The sequence below is a fragment of the Aulostomus chinensis genome, chromosome 20 (genome assembly GCF_037954235.1).
Source record: "Aulostomus chinensis isolate RoL2024-O1b breed Wild chromosome 20, RoL_Achi_v1.0, whole genome shotgun sequence".
Taxonomy (NCBI): domain Eukaryota; kingdom Metazoa; phylum Chordata; class Actinopteri; order Syngnathiformes; family Aulostomidae; genus Aulostomus; species Aulostomus chinensis.
In genome coordinates, this window is record NC_141339.1 from 19,769,752 (window position 1) to 19,788,648 (window position 18,897).

General features: G+C 43.6%; 1 protein-coding gene and 1 long non-coding RNA gene across 2 annotated transcripts; both read right to left on the reverse strand.

The window, feature by feature from the left end:
- Positions 1 to 581: 581 nt before the first annotated feature.
- On the reverse strand, positions 582 to 12,760 carry LOC147243179 (uncharacterized). The gene is made up of 4 exons (XR_015110667.1): positions 12,739 to 12,760; positions 6,429 to 6,503; positions 6,133 to 6,246; positions 582 to 1,233 (listed from the first exon to the last, which is right to left on the reverse strand). It is a non-coding gene; the product is annotated as an uncharacterized LOC147243179 (long non-coding RNA).
- A 422-nt stretch (positions 12,761 to 13,182) lies between these two features.
- On the reverse strand, positions 13,183 to 15,071 carry LOC147243180 (low choriolytic enzyme-like). Its single transcript, XM_086190531.1, has 7 exons — positions 15,059 to 15,071; positions 14,879 to 14,941; positions 14,589 to 14,732; positions 14,382 to 14,499; positions 13,673 to 13,851; positions 13,508 to 13,589; positions 13,183 to 13,378 (listed from the first exon to the last, which is right to left on the reverse strand). Exons 2-7 carry the CDS (start codon positions 14,931 to 14,933, stop codon positions 13,240 to 13,242), a joined length of 717 nt encoding a protein of 238 aa, XP_086046657.1. The 5' UTR covers positions 14,934 to 14,941; positions 15,059 to 15,071; the 3' UTR covers positions 13,183 to 13,239.
- Between the last annotated feature and the right edge of the window lie 3,826 nt (positions 15,072 to 18,897).

Here is an 18,897-nt window from a genome sequence, read left to right on the forward strand (position 1 = left end):
ATCCTAAAAACTGCAGTATGAGCTGAGCCATCTACTTGCTGAGCCGTTGCACACCTGTAGTAGTTTGTACTGCATCCTGCAGTGTCACTTCAAACACACACAGTGTGTATTGCTCATGTACATTCACAATATGAATCCTTCCGACACGTGTCTCTAGGTGTATGTGCGTGGATAATGTAGCACCTGCCGTACCTGACCTTTGACCCGAGGAGATGTCAAATATTTATATGCGAGCCGCTCCAGGCTACTTGCTTCCTGAGGCCCTGTAGGTGCCTGTCATGCCCTGCGGGGGGAAGGTCCTCTATTATACATGCAGGATTGGAGGTCGTGGACAACGGATCAGGATCTAGCTAGCGGGAACCCTGAGGGTGTGCTTTAATGATAACACAGTGATCGTACCAAGCCAGGTCCTGTTTAGAGGTGGAGGGGACTTCAGGAGGAGGGGACGGTACACAGATTAGATCAAAAGAAAGCGGCATTCCTTTACCACCATAAATGACAACGATTCATTTGATGGCAGTTCTGATCCGTTTTATTGACGATTAACAGGATCAGCGTCATCGATTTTTACAGCCATCACTTTGAGTAAAACCAGAAAATATGATGTCATCTACTGCAGTATCACCTCCTGTTACTGCCTCGCTGAGTGAAGTGATGGTCTATTAGTTCTTCACCGAAACTAGAAAGTAACTGTTTCATGAAGCTGATATGAATCATTTCAAGGGTTGCTTCGGAACACGAAATCCCTCATCGAGTACATTGCTGCCGTGGGTTTTCAACACAAACGCTTCCCGTTGTTCCTCCAGTCCAGACTCCCCTCAGGAAATCAGTGATTTTACAGAATCCGTATCGGCCAGGCAGCCGTTTGGCCGCCAGCATCTGTTAGCACCACACGCGTCGCAGATGTAACCTGCTCCAGTTTGTCCCAGCAGGAGGAGATGTGATGCGCTGCGGTCAGGCTACCAGGCAGTTGAACCACGAGTCGCGCTGTCCTCCAAAGCCAAACTGAAGCCAGGTTTCAGCACATTTGTTAGTCCGCTTGCCAGTATTTAACCGTTTCTGACTGCAGGGACATTGAGATTTTGCTGGCCGTTTGTCAAGCTGTGAGGATTCTGGTGACGATTAACAACAAACAGTTCCAGCAGACCTACTGACCCCCCCCGAAGAACTGGCCTCATGGTTCAATCCCGACCTGTCTCACCATATACGGCGTCTCATCCTTGTCTTGGTTACCTGTAACACACAGCAAAACACACACACACACACACACACACACACACAAGGGTGGGAAACACAGAGAGGGTTTTAGCATCACGTCCCCAACCTCTAAAGCAGCGTTTCTCAACCACTGGGTTGGGGTCAATGGGTTGGTCCATTAGCACCTTCCACTGGGTTGTGAATTGCTTTCAAGTAGAAGTCAAAATTATTTTATAAATAAATCACAATATATATCTTGAAATATAATCAGAAGTATACACAAAAAAAAATAACTTCATAAAATATATTAGAAATCATTGTACGATTTCTTGTAGAAATCCATCTTCAAACACGAAGTGCAGATGCTTAGTTTGGTAAGCTAACTGATGATGGTGTGATGGAAGCTGTTGCACACATAAAGTTTATCAAGATTGCGTTGAATTTAATTCAATAGAATTTATTGTATTTAATTCCATATAATCTGGGATCTGCATTTGAATAACCTGGGCCTTGAGGTAGAAAAGGTTGACACCCTCCGTCTCTCGAGGGTAACATTGTAAATCGCATCATGTAGCCATAAAACTGCAGATCAGTTTTTTCCATCTCTTCATCGTACACACGCGGCTGCAGCGCTCTCTCACCTGCCACAATCCACCATGACACAAATCCGGTACACTTTCCGTCACAGCTGCCAGAAGCAAAACAGCTGGATGACTTATTACTGGCCTCACTCTCCTTTTCTTCCCTTTTATATTTCGGGAGTGATCCGGCTGTGAAAGCTCTTCTTAGCAGCTCCTCAGTGTGAGAGGCCTTTGCCCGCTGAGAAGACATTACAGGTTGGTCCGTACTGACAGGTATCTATAGATGCCATTGACTTTAAATTAAAGCGCCGCGTGAGGTGATCAATCATAAGAGTGCACTCAGGACAAAGCAACAGTGTGTGATACATGAGCTTCCCTGCCCGAGTTTCACGACAGCACTGTGATGGGAGCTAAATTACCCCAGCGACCTGCACTCCTTCTCCTCTTCCCTGCTGTCCTCCCTCTCCGCACACTGCCAAACCCTCCCATTTTACACTCCATGGAGCCACACTCTTTATTACCCTACTACACCCTTCACCAAACCACTTCCAAGATTTCCGCTGCGGCCTTCCCACTCGAGCGTGTATTGTATGTCGGACTGGAAGTTTCGGTCTCAGCTCAGGTACGATCCCCCACGCTGCCATGTCAGGGTGAACTGAACATTCTCCTCCATGTTTGGATGGAAGAGGCCGTGAGCGTTTGTGACACAGGGCTCTTTGAAGCCTTGGATACTGTTGCTATGCTTGCACATGTAGCATTTACCTAAGTTAATAAGAGGTCAGCAAGCAACTGATGGCTGAACGCCCATACTGGCTTGTTTTTGCACATTTATACTGGTGTCAGCGTGTTTTCTTTGGAGGGAACCTTTGTCAAGGAAAGCAGACACTTCATGTTGTTTTCATCAGTTCGATTTTTATTGCGTGTGTGATAAAATACGTCACGATACATGAGCTGCAGATGCCAAATGTGAAGCTGTTCACTTCCGTTTTTTTTTTTTTATCCTTTATGTAGCCTTTTATCTAGTCAGGTAATCTCAGTGAGGCTCATAATATCAGAGAGGCCTGTTATGAGCAAACAAGCAGAGCAAGTACAACAACTAGTTACAGATACATTCGAGCATTCAAGTAAAAGTGACAAGTGGAAGTGGATTAAAATGCTAAGAACACATCTTCCTACACCTGCATTTTTATCACAGTGGTGGTTTTGTAAAAGAAAATGAAGTTGTGGTATTGTGCAGGATTGGCCGGCTCTATATGAGCAAGCAGAAGCGGCCCTGAGAGAACCTGAGAGGGTCGATGTGAGCTAGCTTTGATGCCAACACTTAGGCGCTAACCGATACAGCAAAAGCAGCTAGCAAACACTGGAATGCTGGAGGTTTAGCGACAAATAACGTCAACTGTAAAAACACAGATCTGTCGGAGTTTGACTTCAGGCAGCAGTAAGAATCTCTGCAGCTTTAGCCTCTGAATGCACGTCATCTCTCTCTCTCTCTCTCTCACACACACACACACACACACACACACACACGCAGGCTGTTTCTGGATAGTACACTTGCTAACACTGTTGCAGACTACACTAGTTAAAAGTCCTGTTGTCTCCATCTTTTCCCTCCTTAAATCCACAAACAGACGTGTGGCCTCACATGCCGCCATGTGTTATTGTCTTATAAGTCCAGCATCTTCTGGAGCGGGGGGGGGGGGCCCTCAGTGGTTTCTGTCTCTATTTTGCTGTGTTCACACGAATCCCTCAGCCCCTGGTCATCAGGACCTGACTGATTGACAGCTCAGTTTTACATCATCGGTGTCTGTCAGCTCATTAACTTCCTCTCGTTCATCCTCTGATATTTCTTCACCTTCTCTTGAGCCAACGAGCGTAAATGTGACAGCAACACTTGGGCCTGCCTGAATAGACAGTTTTGAAGGAGCGTTGCGCTAGCGCTGACAATGACTACCATCCATATGACAAATGACACATTGTCATTTAGTTCTGGGGTGGAGTTTGAATGTTCGACTCATAATCGCCGGCTGAATAGCTTGTAGAATGAATATGAATGTGCCCCGCCTCTCTCCCCCAGCGCTTCAGCTCCCTGCGAGCCTGCGCAGGATAAGTGCGACAGATAATAAATGAATGACTCTCCTGCATTGTGCTTTACTTTTGTTCATACTTTTACCTTTGTAAGATTATGAATGCAGGTCTTGCAGCGGCTTATTGTATCGTCTGCTGTTACTGCTCTTACTTCAGTAAAGAATCTGAGAGCCTGCTCCATTATCATTTGTTCCAAATGGGCAGAACTCATACCGCTTGATGGATGAGGGCGCAGGGAAATCGGAAGTGACTATGCTATGCTGAACTGAACTTTTTTTCCTTTTTCTTTTTCTTTTTAGTTTTACAGAAACGGTGAACAATCACAGCTGGATAAACATAAGGAAAAATGTTGCAACAGAGTTTTATGGCAGGAGCTCTGAGAGAAATATTCATTGTTGATAGCCATTAGCAAGGTCGTGGTCTTAGCAGTTTATCTGCAAGAGACCGAACAGCAGGGTTTCTTCCTTTGTCTCTCACTCTCTCTCTCTCTCTCTTCCTCACTTTCTCTGCCTCAGTTTGATTTTTATACAACACAAGGTTACATTGCTCAATTTCATGGTCTAATGAACCTCTCATCGCATGCGGTATCATACTGGCACACAGCATGTCAAGTTAGCTATGGGAAGGGGGGGGGGGAGAGAACTTTATTTCAATTAGTTTCTTGTACTAACTGGTGTGGAAGACTGCCTATTGCAAACAAGCACCTGAGAAAATGCTGAAGCTACTTTGGAAATGATGCTTTTTTTTTTGTTTTGGTGCCGCTGTGATTGTCAGATTTCAGACGTTTATTCTGAGGACAGGAAATGAGAAGCACGGCTGCTTTTCTTGACGGTTAATTGTTGCACCCCACTTGATTTCGACAAAAAAAATAAATAAATACTCACTTTGAGAGGCTCCCGGTGTAGGATTCTCATACAAATCTCACAGGCAGCAAACACACACACACACACACACACACACACAAAGAAAAAGATTCCTAATCTGGTGAGCTGGTGAACTGAGGAAAAGGTTAATGAGCCCATCCACTCTTGTGGTGCGCCAGCGCCATCTTGACCATGTTTTTTAGCAAACAGCAGCAGCCTTGAAAAATGACCCAGAACATGTGAGCGGACGGTCAAACGCTCCCATCGACTGCATCATGAGGACAGCATTAGCGCGGCTCGGCTCCACCGCTAAATCCAGCCGTCAGCAGCCACGGCAGGAACTGTTGGCTCCTTTGTTCCCTCCTCCTCCAGCTCATCCGCCCTGAACCACATGACTGAACACTCTTGTCATCTCCTGTGCTGAGGTTTCTAAAGTTGGTTTGACCAGGGCTTTTTGCTAACTCAGCCTCCGCTGGGAAAACTCCCATTTGAAATTTTAAAGGCCGTTTAAATTTTTTTTTTTTTATATCCTTTTTAAGAGGTAGCAAGTTTTGATAAAAGCACAATGAAGCGAGAGGAGGAGTCCGACCTGAGAGGCCTACTTTCTCCTGAATGGTAACTTATATTGTCAACTAGAGGGAGAATAGAAATTCAAGTCTGCCTTGAATACGAAATAAAACAGGCGAGCAGTGTTCACATGAGAGGGGGGAAAAAAAATAGAAGATATTCTGTGGAAATGTTATCTCTTGAATTGAGAATAGTACCCAGAAGCACTGACTAGACACCCACAAAGGAACTGACATAATGTTCCTATAACCCTCCTCTGTAGTGCAGACTCTTTGACCTTTCTGCTGATGTAGCATGTCCATGTGGACAGCGCTCCAAGACACAGACATTCATTGCCTAAGCAGACATTCATGCACTACCCAGCCCATTCATTCAACGAGAAGGAATTACATTTTCCGATTCTCTGCAGTAACATGATGGAAGTACATGGGGGGGCAAACGGATGTGTGCAGGAACAGCAAACATGCTGTGAGAGCGAACTGAGCCAACACGTCTAACGCACCATCGGAGGTTTAGGCACCTCTGTTGAGCAGGAGGTTTGTCACACGTTTCACATTCTCCTGTAAGCACAACGCGGTTGAATTAATTGAGTCTTTAATTGGGCGATGTACAAGTGTACAAAGTTAAAAATATCTTAAATGTGCAACACATCTCTGCAGGGACAATGTGTTCTCCTAGGAACATTACGCAGTAAACAAAGAATAAAGAAACACTTAGATTTAAAAAAAGAAACCAAATTTTTCCCTTATTGACTGTATCTGGAAGCGTTAGAATTGTAAAATAAATAAATAAATAAATGAATAAAGTTGTTCAACATTTACGACGAGTAAACGTCTTACCTTTGGGGATCGCTCGCTGAACGCTGCTGGGAATGACTTCCTCACTTTGTCATTACATCATCGCCTGTTTGTCTTTTCTCTTCAAATTTCAACTGCACTCATGACACAACTGTGCTGTAATTAAACCGCAGTTTGATTGCAAATGAGGAGCCAATTTATTGGATTAAAAGTGATTTGGGAGCTATCATCAAAAACTTAATTAAACATCCCAGCCCCTCCCCCTCAAAAAAAAAAGGGGGGGGGGGACTTGTAATGAAGGGAAAATCAGAAACAGCTGTCGGACAATCACAATCCACCTGGGTTTATTGGCAAGTCCACCAAGGACAAAGGGAGTGAAGAGCAGCCGGATGCAGTCGGAGGAGGCCTCCTGCCTACAAGAGCAGGAGAGGTGCTATTAGCAAAGAATGAATGGCCTTCGTAGGAAATCTGACGCTGTCATCCACTTCACCGCTCACAAGTGACTCATACAACCTGTGTAACTGCCACATATAATTGCCACATATCAAGGTTGTAATTATGTTTCTATAGCAGTAATTATACAATCCCACCTTTAGTTGGTACGTTCGAATGCACCGATACGCACGTGCGACGGAGGAGCTCACGTACACATCAACGCTAAGTTACTTTCAACACTTTGGAACATGTAGCGAGAACATGAATGTACTTTTCATGCACGTGCGCGCACACACAGGATTGTGCTGACACGATCTGCAGGTGCACGGCAGTAAAAACACGTGGCGCCGACTTTGTTGTTGGATTTCTGCAGACCAGCTTTTTTTGTCCCCTGCATCTCTTCTGCCTTCTGGTGTGTTCGCGCACGTAAACACGCCCTTATGCGATATTAAGTGACAATTACGAAAGAAAAGCACCAATTTGGTCATTTTATATATGAATTGCTTGAATGAGCTGTGACAAGCAGGGAACTTTTGTTGCCATCATAGTCTAATAAGTGTGTGTGCGTGTGTTTGTCTTCTGTGTTTTCACAGCATCAGTTCATCTCATTCACACTTGGCAGGTGAACTTGCTGTAAAGTCATCTGAATTAGCCAGACTATTTTTATTTTGTCTAAAAGTTATTGTTTTTTGTTGTTGTTGTCACACTTAAAGGTTTCTGGCGCACTCATTTTACCGTAAAGGCCATAATACATGTTCACTCTAAACTTCAGGGGTAGTTTGACTCGTTCTGCAGATCCGGGTCCGGCTATGACTAACAGAGCTGTGAACATGGCTACTCTGACCACCTAAACGTGCTGTGGACCCAGTCTTTAGTTGCCATCAGCTGTTCTTTTATCTGCTTTCTCAACATGTTTGGATGCTCTGAATTAAGTAGCTTCCTCTAGTTTTCCTAGAGCATCTAGTTTGACTTCACAATCGCCCTGGAATGGACAGCGATCTTTTTTCGGTGGTTGGTCTTTTACATATTCAGCTGCTTTGCCAACTGAATCCAAATTGGTTGAATTTGATTCAGAGGTGACAAAAAGTCTCTGAAGTTTCCACGAGGTGCAGGCCGCAAATTCCTGTTTGTCAGGCATCAATGTTGAATTAAACCCATTCCCACTGCTGTCAGTGGAGTTTGACCCGTGTCAAGGGGGCTATAGACTAGTCATACAGTATGTTTGAACATGACCCTGACAGGACCTCATAGAATCTACCGTAAAACTCAGAATTAGCATGCACTCCAAAATTCAACAGCTTGCAAGTCTGTTAATGCAATGTCACTTTCATTTGTATCAAAACTGGTACCGAAACTGTGGTGAGAGGTGCTGTGGTGATTAATCTAAAATCATGGCAATAGTGTCTCTTCTGCTGCTGCTGCTGCTGCTGCTGCTATTCAATGAAGATGCTAACTTTAGCAGCTACAGTTGTGAGCTTTCAGCCTCCCACATGAGCTGCTTTCTGTGGAGAGAGGTTAAACTCTCCATCCTACGCAGCTTTTTCAAGTCTGTTGATTGTTGATATTGTTCCCTCCGTCTTCCCTGACAGATTTTTAATAAAGAAATCAATCGGCCTGCTGATGAAGTGTCACTTAATGGAGAGTTAAAAGCTGCTCCTGTTGTTGTGTTGCTCTCGTGTGCGTTTCAGTGAACAGAGTGATTTCTTGTATCATGGCTACGATGCAAACTGCTTAGCTGAGAAGGGAGCATCATGATCTCCAGGATGGGGGATGGGCAACTCCCTGTGAATAAACCTGCCAATCTCCAAGGATGCAGAACACTGAGCGTCATGCTCTCTCTCTCTCTCTCTCACCCTCCTCTCACTCACTTGCTCTCTCTCGCTCTCTCTCTCTCTGGTCAACGCTTTCGTGAGTCACAGCTTGGATTCGTCTGTTTCACCGTTTCCTTCCGCTCATTACCGAGTTGCTCTCGTCTTGCTCCAGCCTCATTGTGCCCCTCTCTATTTGTCTCATCTTTTACCATTCCCTCTCTCTTGCTCTTTATCTTAACCCCTCCTTGGCCCGATTCTCATCAGACACACACGGCGAGCAATGCACAAAACACCATCCCTCACATCTCCTATGAGTACCTTGTTATCATCTCGTCCCTACAGCAGCTTTCTGTCTGGCTCCGTCTCAGCTTGGATTCCATCACTAATGGGCCCGCATCATTTTCGACAGCTGCAATTGTTCAGCGGTGACAAACAGAGATGTGGCGCAACTCTGCAAACACAGCTCAGAGGGATCGTCTGCTAATGCTCGCCCTGGGTTTACCCATTAACAAAGGCCTTCTTAAAACATAATTTCACTTTGACGCACGCAGGCTGCACGGCCCGCAAAGACAGCACAAGTTTACAGAGCCCCCTCATTCTCCAGTCTTTACACGGAACCCCCTCGTATTGCCTCATCTCCCACACCCCCAGCCCCCCCCCCCTCCCAAAGTCCTTTCTTTTTTAAAGCAATTCCAGCCACTATCTCAGTGTCAGTGAGCCCAATACATGAAATATTTATGAGATTTGAGAATGCAGTGACAACACGCAGCAACTTGTCAGCGTGCTATTCTAGGATCAGACATCTAAGAAGTTGGTCTGTGGCTCCTCGGGCTCCTCAGATCTGCAGAAGCGAAGAATAAGTGAAACTTCATGAAAGCCTCAACAATAGCACATGTTAGAGTTTGGCTGCCTTCGATCCCTCAGCCAGCTAATTGTTTCCACTGGGTCATGCAGGCCAACTACAAAGACTCACTGAATTTGTATGCCAATCTGTTATTTCTTTTGATTGCATCCTTAACTAAATTTACTTGTTTTTGTCAGAGAGGCTTTCATCTCTTGCAAAAGGGGCACTTAACAGCTGACTTGATTGTGACCCTGGACAGGCTTTTAAAGCACGCACACACACACACACACACACACACACACACACACTGACACACGACTGCAAAATCAAATGATCTGCACAAACAATCGTCTGTGTTGTGTTTTGTCTTCTTCATTTATTGCTTCTTGTATTTGAGTTGACTCTTCAAAGGGACTGGTGTGTACGGTCTCGTGGCATCGTGCCAGGATGTCGCAGATTCTGCACTTCGTCTCCTCTGTTTCCAAGTGTGTGTGTGATCCTACTGTTGTCTAAATTTTGCCTCTTGAACTGCTCACAACACTAAATTGTTCCTGTAGTTGGGGTGGGGGCGGCGGCCATCTGCCTCGACTGGTTAACTCCTCTGATGTACCGTTGAGCGCTGTCATTGATTTATTTGTGTATTTTTGTTGTCTTTCAGAGACTCATTCACTGCGAGGGCCCTGTCCTTCCACGCCACTGCTGAGTTCATGTCTTCTTAGTGATTTTACCACCCATTAACTGTTAATTTATTACTGTCCAGCTTTGGCTTTGCGTAAAAGTACTTTGGGAACTCTTGTTTTAAATGATTTTTTTTTTAAATAAAGGTGGTATTATTATTATTGTTATTGTTCTAGTTAACGAAGGGCCAAATTGGCAGTTAGCAGACTTATGACCCAAAGCCAGTGCACAAGTGTTTCCTTTATATCTGGGAAAATTGTATTTTCTTTATTATTTTCTCTTTTTCTTTGTGTTCTTGGGCCACAGGGCAACGCACACACTGTTCTCATCATAGATCCGTGGCGTTTGAACATCCTGGAGTCTCGGGGGGGAGGGGCTACTGCAGGAATATGTAACCTGTAAGAATGCTGCTAGCTAGCTGAGGACTGGCTCCTTGTGTCTGTTCTGGTTTCATTCACATGGAGGGTCAAAAAGCTTCCCTTGGTCACAGGGAAACAGTGGAACAGCTTCCAAGGTTACACAGGCCATGTTGGCAGCGCTGGTCAGAAAGAACATTTGAATGTCCTAGCGGCGAGTGTTAGGCGGCTCAGTCAGCGAACCGAGCAGAGCTGTGTGTTGAAGCTTATCGTGTTTGAAGAGAGGCAGGTACACTGATCTGTGTTAATAACGTGGCGGTAAGAGCTGCTCAGCCAGCCAGCAGTTATGGCCTGCCAGCGTATTACCAGTGACATCACAGATCAGACTGCATTTTGGCTCGACTCAGGCTGCTGTCATCAGAAGAGACATCCGACAGGAGACCCTGCTGGTGGTACACACACTGGCCTTTTAAAGTACGGTCAGAGAGCATCTTCAAGGGCCTGGCTGGCTATGCTTCAGAGCTGTTATGAAAAATAACGGGCTGTACTGATCGTTTGAAACATCAGACTTCAATTCTATCGCTTTGCAGGCCTCAAGAAACACAAAACCAACAGAGATGCAGGCGCTAACAGTCAGAAAAATGAAATATTCCATTCAGTGTGCCTGAGTTTAGCGGCACACTTCATAGATTTGACTTTCATTAGACTCCAGTTTCATCCAGTTTCACAGTCAGTGATTTTTTTATTTATTTTTTAATAGCCTCGATGTTGTTCCGGTGACAGCCTGTTTGTACTTCGGTCACAGACTCATAATCTAAATTTAATCAGGATTTGCAGAAATATTTTAATTTATTGCCGGCCAAAAACAAAAAAAATCTCTTCGAGCTTCTTGGAGCACGAATAGAGTCAGAGCGTTAAATATTTCAATAAACAAGTAGATTTTAAATATTTCATGAGCAGAACGATTGATACGAACTGAAACTACTTTATGAAACATTAACGGTCTGGTGTCCATCTGAACTGTACAGATTCTCTGGCTTGCTTGGATCTCCGTTTGCTGCCGCGCATGCCTTCTTTTGATTGCACCGAAGCTAGAATACATGCAACACTGTCACGAAGACGAGAAATTAACGCAAGAGGAATCTCTCCCCTCTCTATTTGGCATTCTTCTCTTTCTCTCCCTCTCTCTTTCTTTCGCTCACTGGGGGTAAGACTGAAGAATGACACAGCGTAGGATTTCAAAGGGTGAACAAACCCCAGATCCAAGAGTGTGGGATGTAGCCAAGTGAAAAATAAACCTAATTTGTCTGCAGGGGTTATAGGGAGAGGTGGGAGAGGGTTTTATCTGCCGTCCTACCACATCCATCCATTCCTGACTGAATATACTGCAGTACTGATTGACTCTGATGTAAAACTCTGTGCTCGTCACTAGTGTACAAATCCCAAACTTAATTACTATGAGCTGAAATGGAAATGAACTCAATTATGAAGATACTGCTACTTATTTGCCCCCCAGTCTTTTTTTTCCTTCTTCTTCTTTGTATCAACTTAAATTCATTTCTTTGTCATTTGCCAACATTCTCCAGCTTGGTTTTCACTGCGATCATGAAGTTGTGTTTGACGGGATATTTGATGCGTGAAGATGAATATATTAGTCAGCGATGTCAGAGATGTGAGCCGTGATTGGTTTGTTTTGAGGTTTGTTTGTTTTTTCCCGTTGTTTTCCTGTCAAACTTTTTAAATTAAAAAAAAAAAAAAAAAGTGAAATCCTATTAATTCCTTTGAAAGTCTGATGAGGGCTCATGCAAGAAATACATGATCAAGTTCAAGATTACTTTTTTTTCCTAACTGTCAGATAAACTTGGTATGAAGTATTTTATTGTATAAAAAATAGGTTGTTTATGCTTTCAAGAGCTTTTTATGAATGGATGCCAAGTAACTACAGATACAGTTAAAAATGCTGTGTTATTCGCTTTTGCTAAAAGCAACAACAACAACAACAAAAAAAACCTCCCAGCCAGAAGTCCTTGGATCCTTTCCTTCCAAGACAACTCCCATGCTGCTGTAAGGCTGCTGTGTTTGTAACAAAACACTCGTGCTATTTCACTTATTTTCTCCACGCGTGTCCACTTCGGCCAGCTGGCATCAGTTAAAACACAGGCTGTTTTCGATTTTTGGCGGCGATTTCTCACACTGATAAGTCATTTGAGGTTGGCATACAAAAAAAGAAGAAAAAAACCCCCACAATGGGCATTAATCACCATCCATTTGTGTCTGCTTCTCTCATTTTAATGCAAAAAACGGTTGAATGCTTTTTCAGGTTGCATTCTACATTATGTAAGCAGAACACAAATTTAAAGGAAGATGCCAGCTTTTTTTTGGTGAAAACTTGCCTATTAGCCATCCTCCCCAAATCCAGACAAGAAGATGGATACCTTCCTCTCCTCTGTTTGTCCTTCTGGGAGCAGAGACCAGCTAGTTAGCTAAGCACAATGAATAATAGTGGACGGGCAAGTTAGCATACCTTTGTGCAGTTTTTCCTGTGTTCTGGTTCCGAGATCTGAGTTCTATCAGTCCTCTTGTGTGGCTATGGTTGTGTTCTCTTATAGCTCTTTGGAGGGAGCAGGCACGGGAGAGACGGCTATGTCCGTTAGCCCTCTGCTAACTTAAATGTGGTTGATAATTTAATCACACTGCTCTTCCTAGACTTTCCAAAAGTCACCAGACCACACGGGCCAAACTGTGCTGGTTAAATGAGTCTCTTTGCAAGAGTTGTGGGACATTCAAGATGTTGTTGTTGTTGTCGGTTTTTTTTTTGCAACCAAAAGAGTAATGACACGAGCACAGGCTACGGTGGAGCTTACGTTTGCAGTACCTGTCACCGCCAGATGGTGGAGACAAAAGTGGCACCCTGTAGCTTTAATAACTGAAATTAAAGACATAATTAAAGACAAATGATTCAATGGAGTTCGATAATTTATTCATGCAACTGCTGCGTAAATGTTGAGTATTACGTAACCATCATTCACAGGTAATTCCTGCACTTGTAGAGGCGGTTGATCCTGAGGATGTCGATTGGGGACAGGCCCTCTCTCTGGCCGATTTCAAGGGTGGGGTCAGGAAAGGGGGTTATGGTTTCTGTCCCAGGTTTCCCAAAAGCAGTTCTATATATCGGGAGCAGGCAGTTAAAAAAAAAAAAAAAGAGGAAAAATGTGAATAAAAGGAGAGATCAGTTTCTAAAATCAATCATTTCGATATATTCGGATCTGTGGGACATTTTTGTCTTGTCTTACCTCCCGTAGTGCATCACAGAGTTGTAGTCATACGGAGTCCTGAGATTATTAGTGTCCCTCTTTTCGAAGTTATAGACGTAATCTGTTGACAAAAAAACAAACTATAAACTATAAAGAGTTGACAAACCGAGAGGGAGACGACAGATGAAGCGGAGAGACTCCTACATTGATGGATGTTTTCCCAGTTGATCCGGACGTATTTGTCGCGGTCGCTCCGTGTGTGTTCATGGTAGAAACCCAGCGCGTGCAGCAGCTCGTGCTGGATGATGCCGTGACTGGTACAGGCGTATCGCTGCAGTGACAGCAGCTGCTTGTCTCCAACACTTCCCATTAAAGAGAAACACCTAAGAGTGACAGAGAGGGACGGAAATAGATTCCTTGAGCCCACATAAAATTGCAAGGCATCATTGGCAACTCACAGGTTGGTTTTTTTTTTTTTTTTTTGTTCAATCGCAAAACGTTTTTTTTGTATCGTGAACATTTGTAAGCTTCTGCTTTAACAGCATAGTGAGGAAGTACAAGTTTACAAGTTTAATCAGCATTTGAAACGCTGCCTGTTGAAAATTCTTCCTCAACACAAGCGGTAAGAAAAATAACTTTAATGTACATTTGTGTTTTTGGATGTACAAAGGATTATGATATGATTTTAGAGTAGTATGCTTTGAAAGTGGTGTACTTTTGTACAATATGTTGTCATTTACATCCATAACAAGGGGCGTGGCTTAAGATATGTTAGCATACTGACATTTAGCTCAAAACCTAGCCAGACACCCAAGTGCAGCCGCTGTCGTAGCCTTGACACGGACCTCTTCTTGACTACCTGTTCACTACCACCGTGTACGGCGCTCGTATTCCTCTCCCACGACCTACTTACCCAAACCTCGGCTCAATGGTCAAGTACGCCGTCTGGCTGACACGTGGAATGAAGCGAATGCAAGTTTTTGGTTCAAAGTCTTCCATAGCTTTTAAAATCGCACTCGTCTCAAGTTGATCTACGGTTATGAATGAAAGCGCTCCATCAGTACCGTTGTAAATTCAGTATTAGAAGATAGGAACCCCGTGCCTGTGTGGCTGAACCTACCGTATCTTTCATCTATAACGAAAGGGACCTCCACATTCCCGTTCCTGGACTTGGGCCATAAACACCTATATCCCTTCAGGCACTTCATGGCGGTTCTTTTTGTTGGGATCAAGATGTCTCCCTCCAGCAGGAGCTCAGACGATGCTAACGGAAGGAAGGAAAAACATGGGCTGAGTGAAGCAAGGAGTCAACAATATACCCGTGTCTTCAAACGTGGCTGATGTCAATGGATATCGATTAACGTCGCGGGGGAGGAACGTTACCTCGTCATATGCTGATTGGACACTCACCATTGTTTATCCTCATAATAGCTGTTGAAACGTCTTCGATGTCAGCCTGGTCCATCAGAGCTTCTAATGAGAGAGAGGGGGGGGGGGGGGAGTGGACCATCTACACCTCCGTTTGGCAATGACAAGCTATTGTATAGATTTGAAGGAAAAGCTGCAAATAGCTGAGATTTGATCAATTACCATTATCAGTTCCTTCGTCCTGTGAACAAAGGAGAGAAATACGCAATTTAACTTTGTCAAGATGTACTTTTACTTGAATAGATACTGAAAATAGAAGTGCACCCAGAGATCAAATACTTCTGCCAGGCTCCTATAACCCATCCTGTTTATTAGTTTGTACGTACTTACAAATGTATTGGAGGGTATGAGTCATTTGCTCATCGGTGATATGTCTTGAATATTAACAGTGACAAAAAAACGTACTAGAAAGCACTCAGAGAAGACATACCTCCACGAGGAGGCTACAAGGAACCAAAAAACACAACAAAATATGTTCTTGGATCTTCCTCTCAACCGCCAAAAAATAACTAACACGGATCCTTTTGTCAGGGAACCTGAGCATAAGACCAAAAAAAGGTCTACTAGATCACAAATTCAGAAAAAAAGGTTGCAAAAGTGTGAGAAGTTCTTCCAAGAAATCATTTAGACTCAAGGTGAAGTCCGGTAAAAACTAGACTCAGTGTCCAGCAAAAATACTGCTACGTACGTCCTGCAAATCAAAATGTATTATTTATCCTTCCACCAAATTCGATGAAACATGGACATTCCGTTAACAGACTAACACCAGTGATCACATGACCTCCTTTGCAGCGGTGATAAAATAAGGAGACGATGGGGGGAAATTATTCTCAATTTCCGTCCCCAAATGTGATGGGTTCTTCCTTGGCCCATGGTTCACTCTACCACCAAGATTCGTTAAAATCAGTACGGTCGTTTTTACAAAATCTCACAGTCGCAGACCAAAAACCTAACGGCGCAACGTGTTCTTACATTTCCATCATGCGCTCTACAGAAGCCTTTTAGCAGCAGCAAAAGTAGAGAAATTGTTGTTCTGAGGTCCATTTTTTTCTTCTAAAATCTCTCCTACACTGATACTGGAACCCAGTCGGAGGCCAGTTTATATTCAAGCTGTCCAGGTGTGTGTGTGTGTAGAGCTTAACAGTATGGTTTCAATGGGCTCTGTTTGGGCTCAGATGATGGGAGTGCCCTACCCACCCTGGTCCACAGTTGACACGCAGGGATAATCTCATTCTGCAGGGATTACAGTGACAACAGGCTGCTGTCAACTTGCTTAGCATCAGTTTTCAGATGGCTTTTTTTTAAGCAGCAGGGGGTCTGTGCATTAGATACAGGTCCGTCCCAAAGTTTTACTCTAGAAATAACAAACCACTTTAAACACAAACCATTGAAGAAAAAAAACAACAAAAAACACAGTGCTTGTAAAAGCTGCCAGTAAATATTTGCTGGCAGTAAGATGAAGCAGTCGTTTATCTAAACCCATAAGATTAAAGTACATAAACAATCATTGTATGGAGCATTGCGTAAGGATGTTCTTTCTCCAAACTGACACAACGTTAAAGGATAAAGCTAAAAATAAATAGCTGATTTACTGGGGTTTTGATGGAAACCAGCGCTTTACCTCATGAAAAGATGCCCCAAGAATTGTGTCAGTCCTCAATAATATGAAAACAACATATGCTCTACCAAAATAGGGCTGCTGAGCTAATTCGTCAAAGATGGCGGTGCATGAAAATCCAAAAGATCGACAATACATTCAGCCTCAAGAAAACACAATTGTCTGTAATGGATTTCTTGGTAATCCAGCAACTCATTATGTCTTAAACAAAAAAATATAAAGCTGGTCATGGTGCAAAAGGAAAGCTGAGGGTGAACCAACAGTCATCAGCCCTCATTGGTGAGGAATGTCACTGCCATTTAAAAAAAAAAAGGAAAATAAATCATGGTAATACATTCAGTCGTTGCCATAATATTAGGACAGTAATGCTAATACTAATAAAATAAAATGATGTGAAGTACCACTGCAGTTGTTTAAAAATGTCATTCATTAAAATGAAATACAATCATTTTGAATCCTATTTGCTTGTGGGCAGAAACAACATATTTATATTTTCCATCTATCCATTGTCTTCCACTTATTCCTACATTAATGGTCGCCGGGGGGGGGGGGGGTGGAGGCTATCCCAGCGTCAACGGGCGAGCGAGAGGCGGAGTTCACCCTGGACAGGTCGCCAGTCCATCACGGGGCCTACACAAAGAGACAGACAACCATTCACACCTACGGTCAATTTAGAGTAAAAATTAGCCTCGTCTCCCCCAATTGCATGTCTCTGGACTGTGGGAGGAAGCTGGAGTACCAGAGAGAACCTACACAGGAACAGGGAGAACATGGAGACTCCACACAGAAAGATCCTGTGATGGAGCCGGGACTCGAACCCAGAACCTTCTTGCTGTGAGGCGACAGCGCTGACCACTGCACCACCGTGTAGCCTATTTATATTTTTAACCCTAAAATTATATTTATTCTAATTTTCTGTTTGTCTTGACAGCAAGTACGACTAACGATGTCCATGAAGCTAAACTTAGCCTTAATGCTAACTTTTATCTGACCAGGTGGCGTGTAAAACAATGGTCATGGGATATAACATCCAAGGTTATGCAACAATTTAACACCTCTTCTACGTTTACACTGTGTGTGAACTAGTTCTCTGGCTCCATTTCAAATCTGTTGTTCCAAATCGACTAAAAATGTGAATCGGTGGCTGTAAAGTTGAACAGTGATGAGCTCAGCGGTAAAAGGCCGCCGACCGCCAGACTGAACAAAGAAACCGAGGTCTAAAAACGGGTTGTTTGGAGAGATTTATTGGATGCCTCCCTAATAAATCATCAGCTAGCGTTCAGTGTTTAGGTGAGTTGAGGGATGCTGCCTGGGTTCACAACTCCATAAACGGTTTTAGAATCTGATTTCATACGTCAAGGCCAGCAGCTTCAAACTCAGATTCCGTCACGGCAACCTTTATATGATGTGGCCCTCCACTGTATATCATAATAATGTGGCATTTATTATGAGAGCAAAAATTGCTCCGTGTGTATGCGAGAGTGAGCGTGTCTGCTTACAAAGAAAGAGAAACTCTAGACTGCAGGTGTGTGAGCTCCCCTCACTGCAAACCCAATAAGACCCTGTGGACTGTGAATTTTACTGTGTTTGCATCTCACGTATTACACATGCATGCGCGGCTTTATGTGCTTCGTGTGTTGTGTGCTTTTGTCTTGCCCGCGTGTCTGTCCCTGTCCAATTCAGGTGATCCGTGTGGGTGCACAGGTAATCCAATTTGTGTTTTAGAGTCACCGCACAGCAAGAGTAATGCTCAATGATGTATGACCCATCCATTCGCTTGAGCTTTATTCCTAATGCCTGTTCAACTGCGGAGGATAGATCTCCTTCAATTGGATGTCAGCCTCGTGCTTCCTGCAAAAAATAAAGGGGGTTCTGTTTCCACTTTAAGTAGAGGATGCATCAGAAAACCATCAGAATTGTCAGAGTGAAAGCGCAGATCATGCACACAGCATATTTTAAGTTATTTTATATCCTTCTGCCTAAACCAGCAAAAATCCACCTGTAATTACACACATTTCTGATCATTGGAGTACAGCTGTTCATGTGTATTTTAACCAAAACAAACACTATTGGATTTAGGCATTAGTGTATTCCATGTACAGTGACACAGTCAGCTGTGAAATATGCTACACATTATCTCGGGTTGTTATAAGACCGGATTTTCCCTAATTATGTCACCAAGCTGCCACTACGCCAAATTAATTACAGGTTTTTCATGGTTCATTGGCTAAAAATGAGCTGCTCTACTTATGTCACTTTTCACAATGTGCAGGTCTGTGGTATTACGGGCTCTGGCAGAAGCACATTTCAGCCACTTGTACCATTGATCTTGTTCTTTCTTTACCTAAAACTCATGCCCATAAAGAACAAACATCAAGGGTGT

What these genes read in the sequence shown, in the direction of transcription:
- LOC147243180 (XM_086190531.1), bottom strand. Translation starts at nt 14,933, where the DNA reads ATGGACCAGGCTGACATCGAAGACGTTTCAACAGCTATTATGAGGATA. An exon ending in CGTTATAGATGAAAGATACG is followed by an intron (nt 14,500 to 14,588) that starts GTAGGTTCAGCC and finishes TCATAACCGTAG; the next exon opens with ATCAACTTGAGACGAGTGCG. An exon ending in ACCATTGAGCCGAGGTTTGG is followed by an intron (nt 13,852 to 14,381) that starts GTAAGTAGGTCG and finishes TGTCACTCTTAG; the next exon opens with GTGTTTCTCTTTAATGGGAA.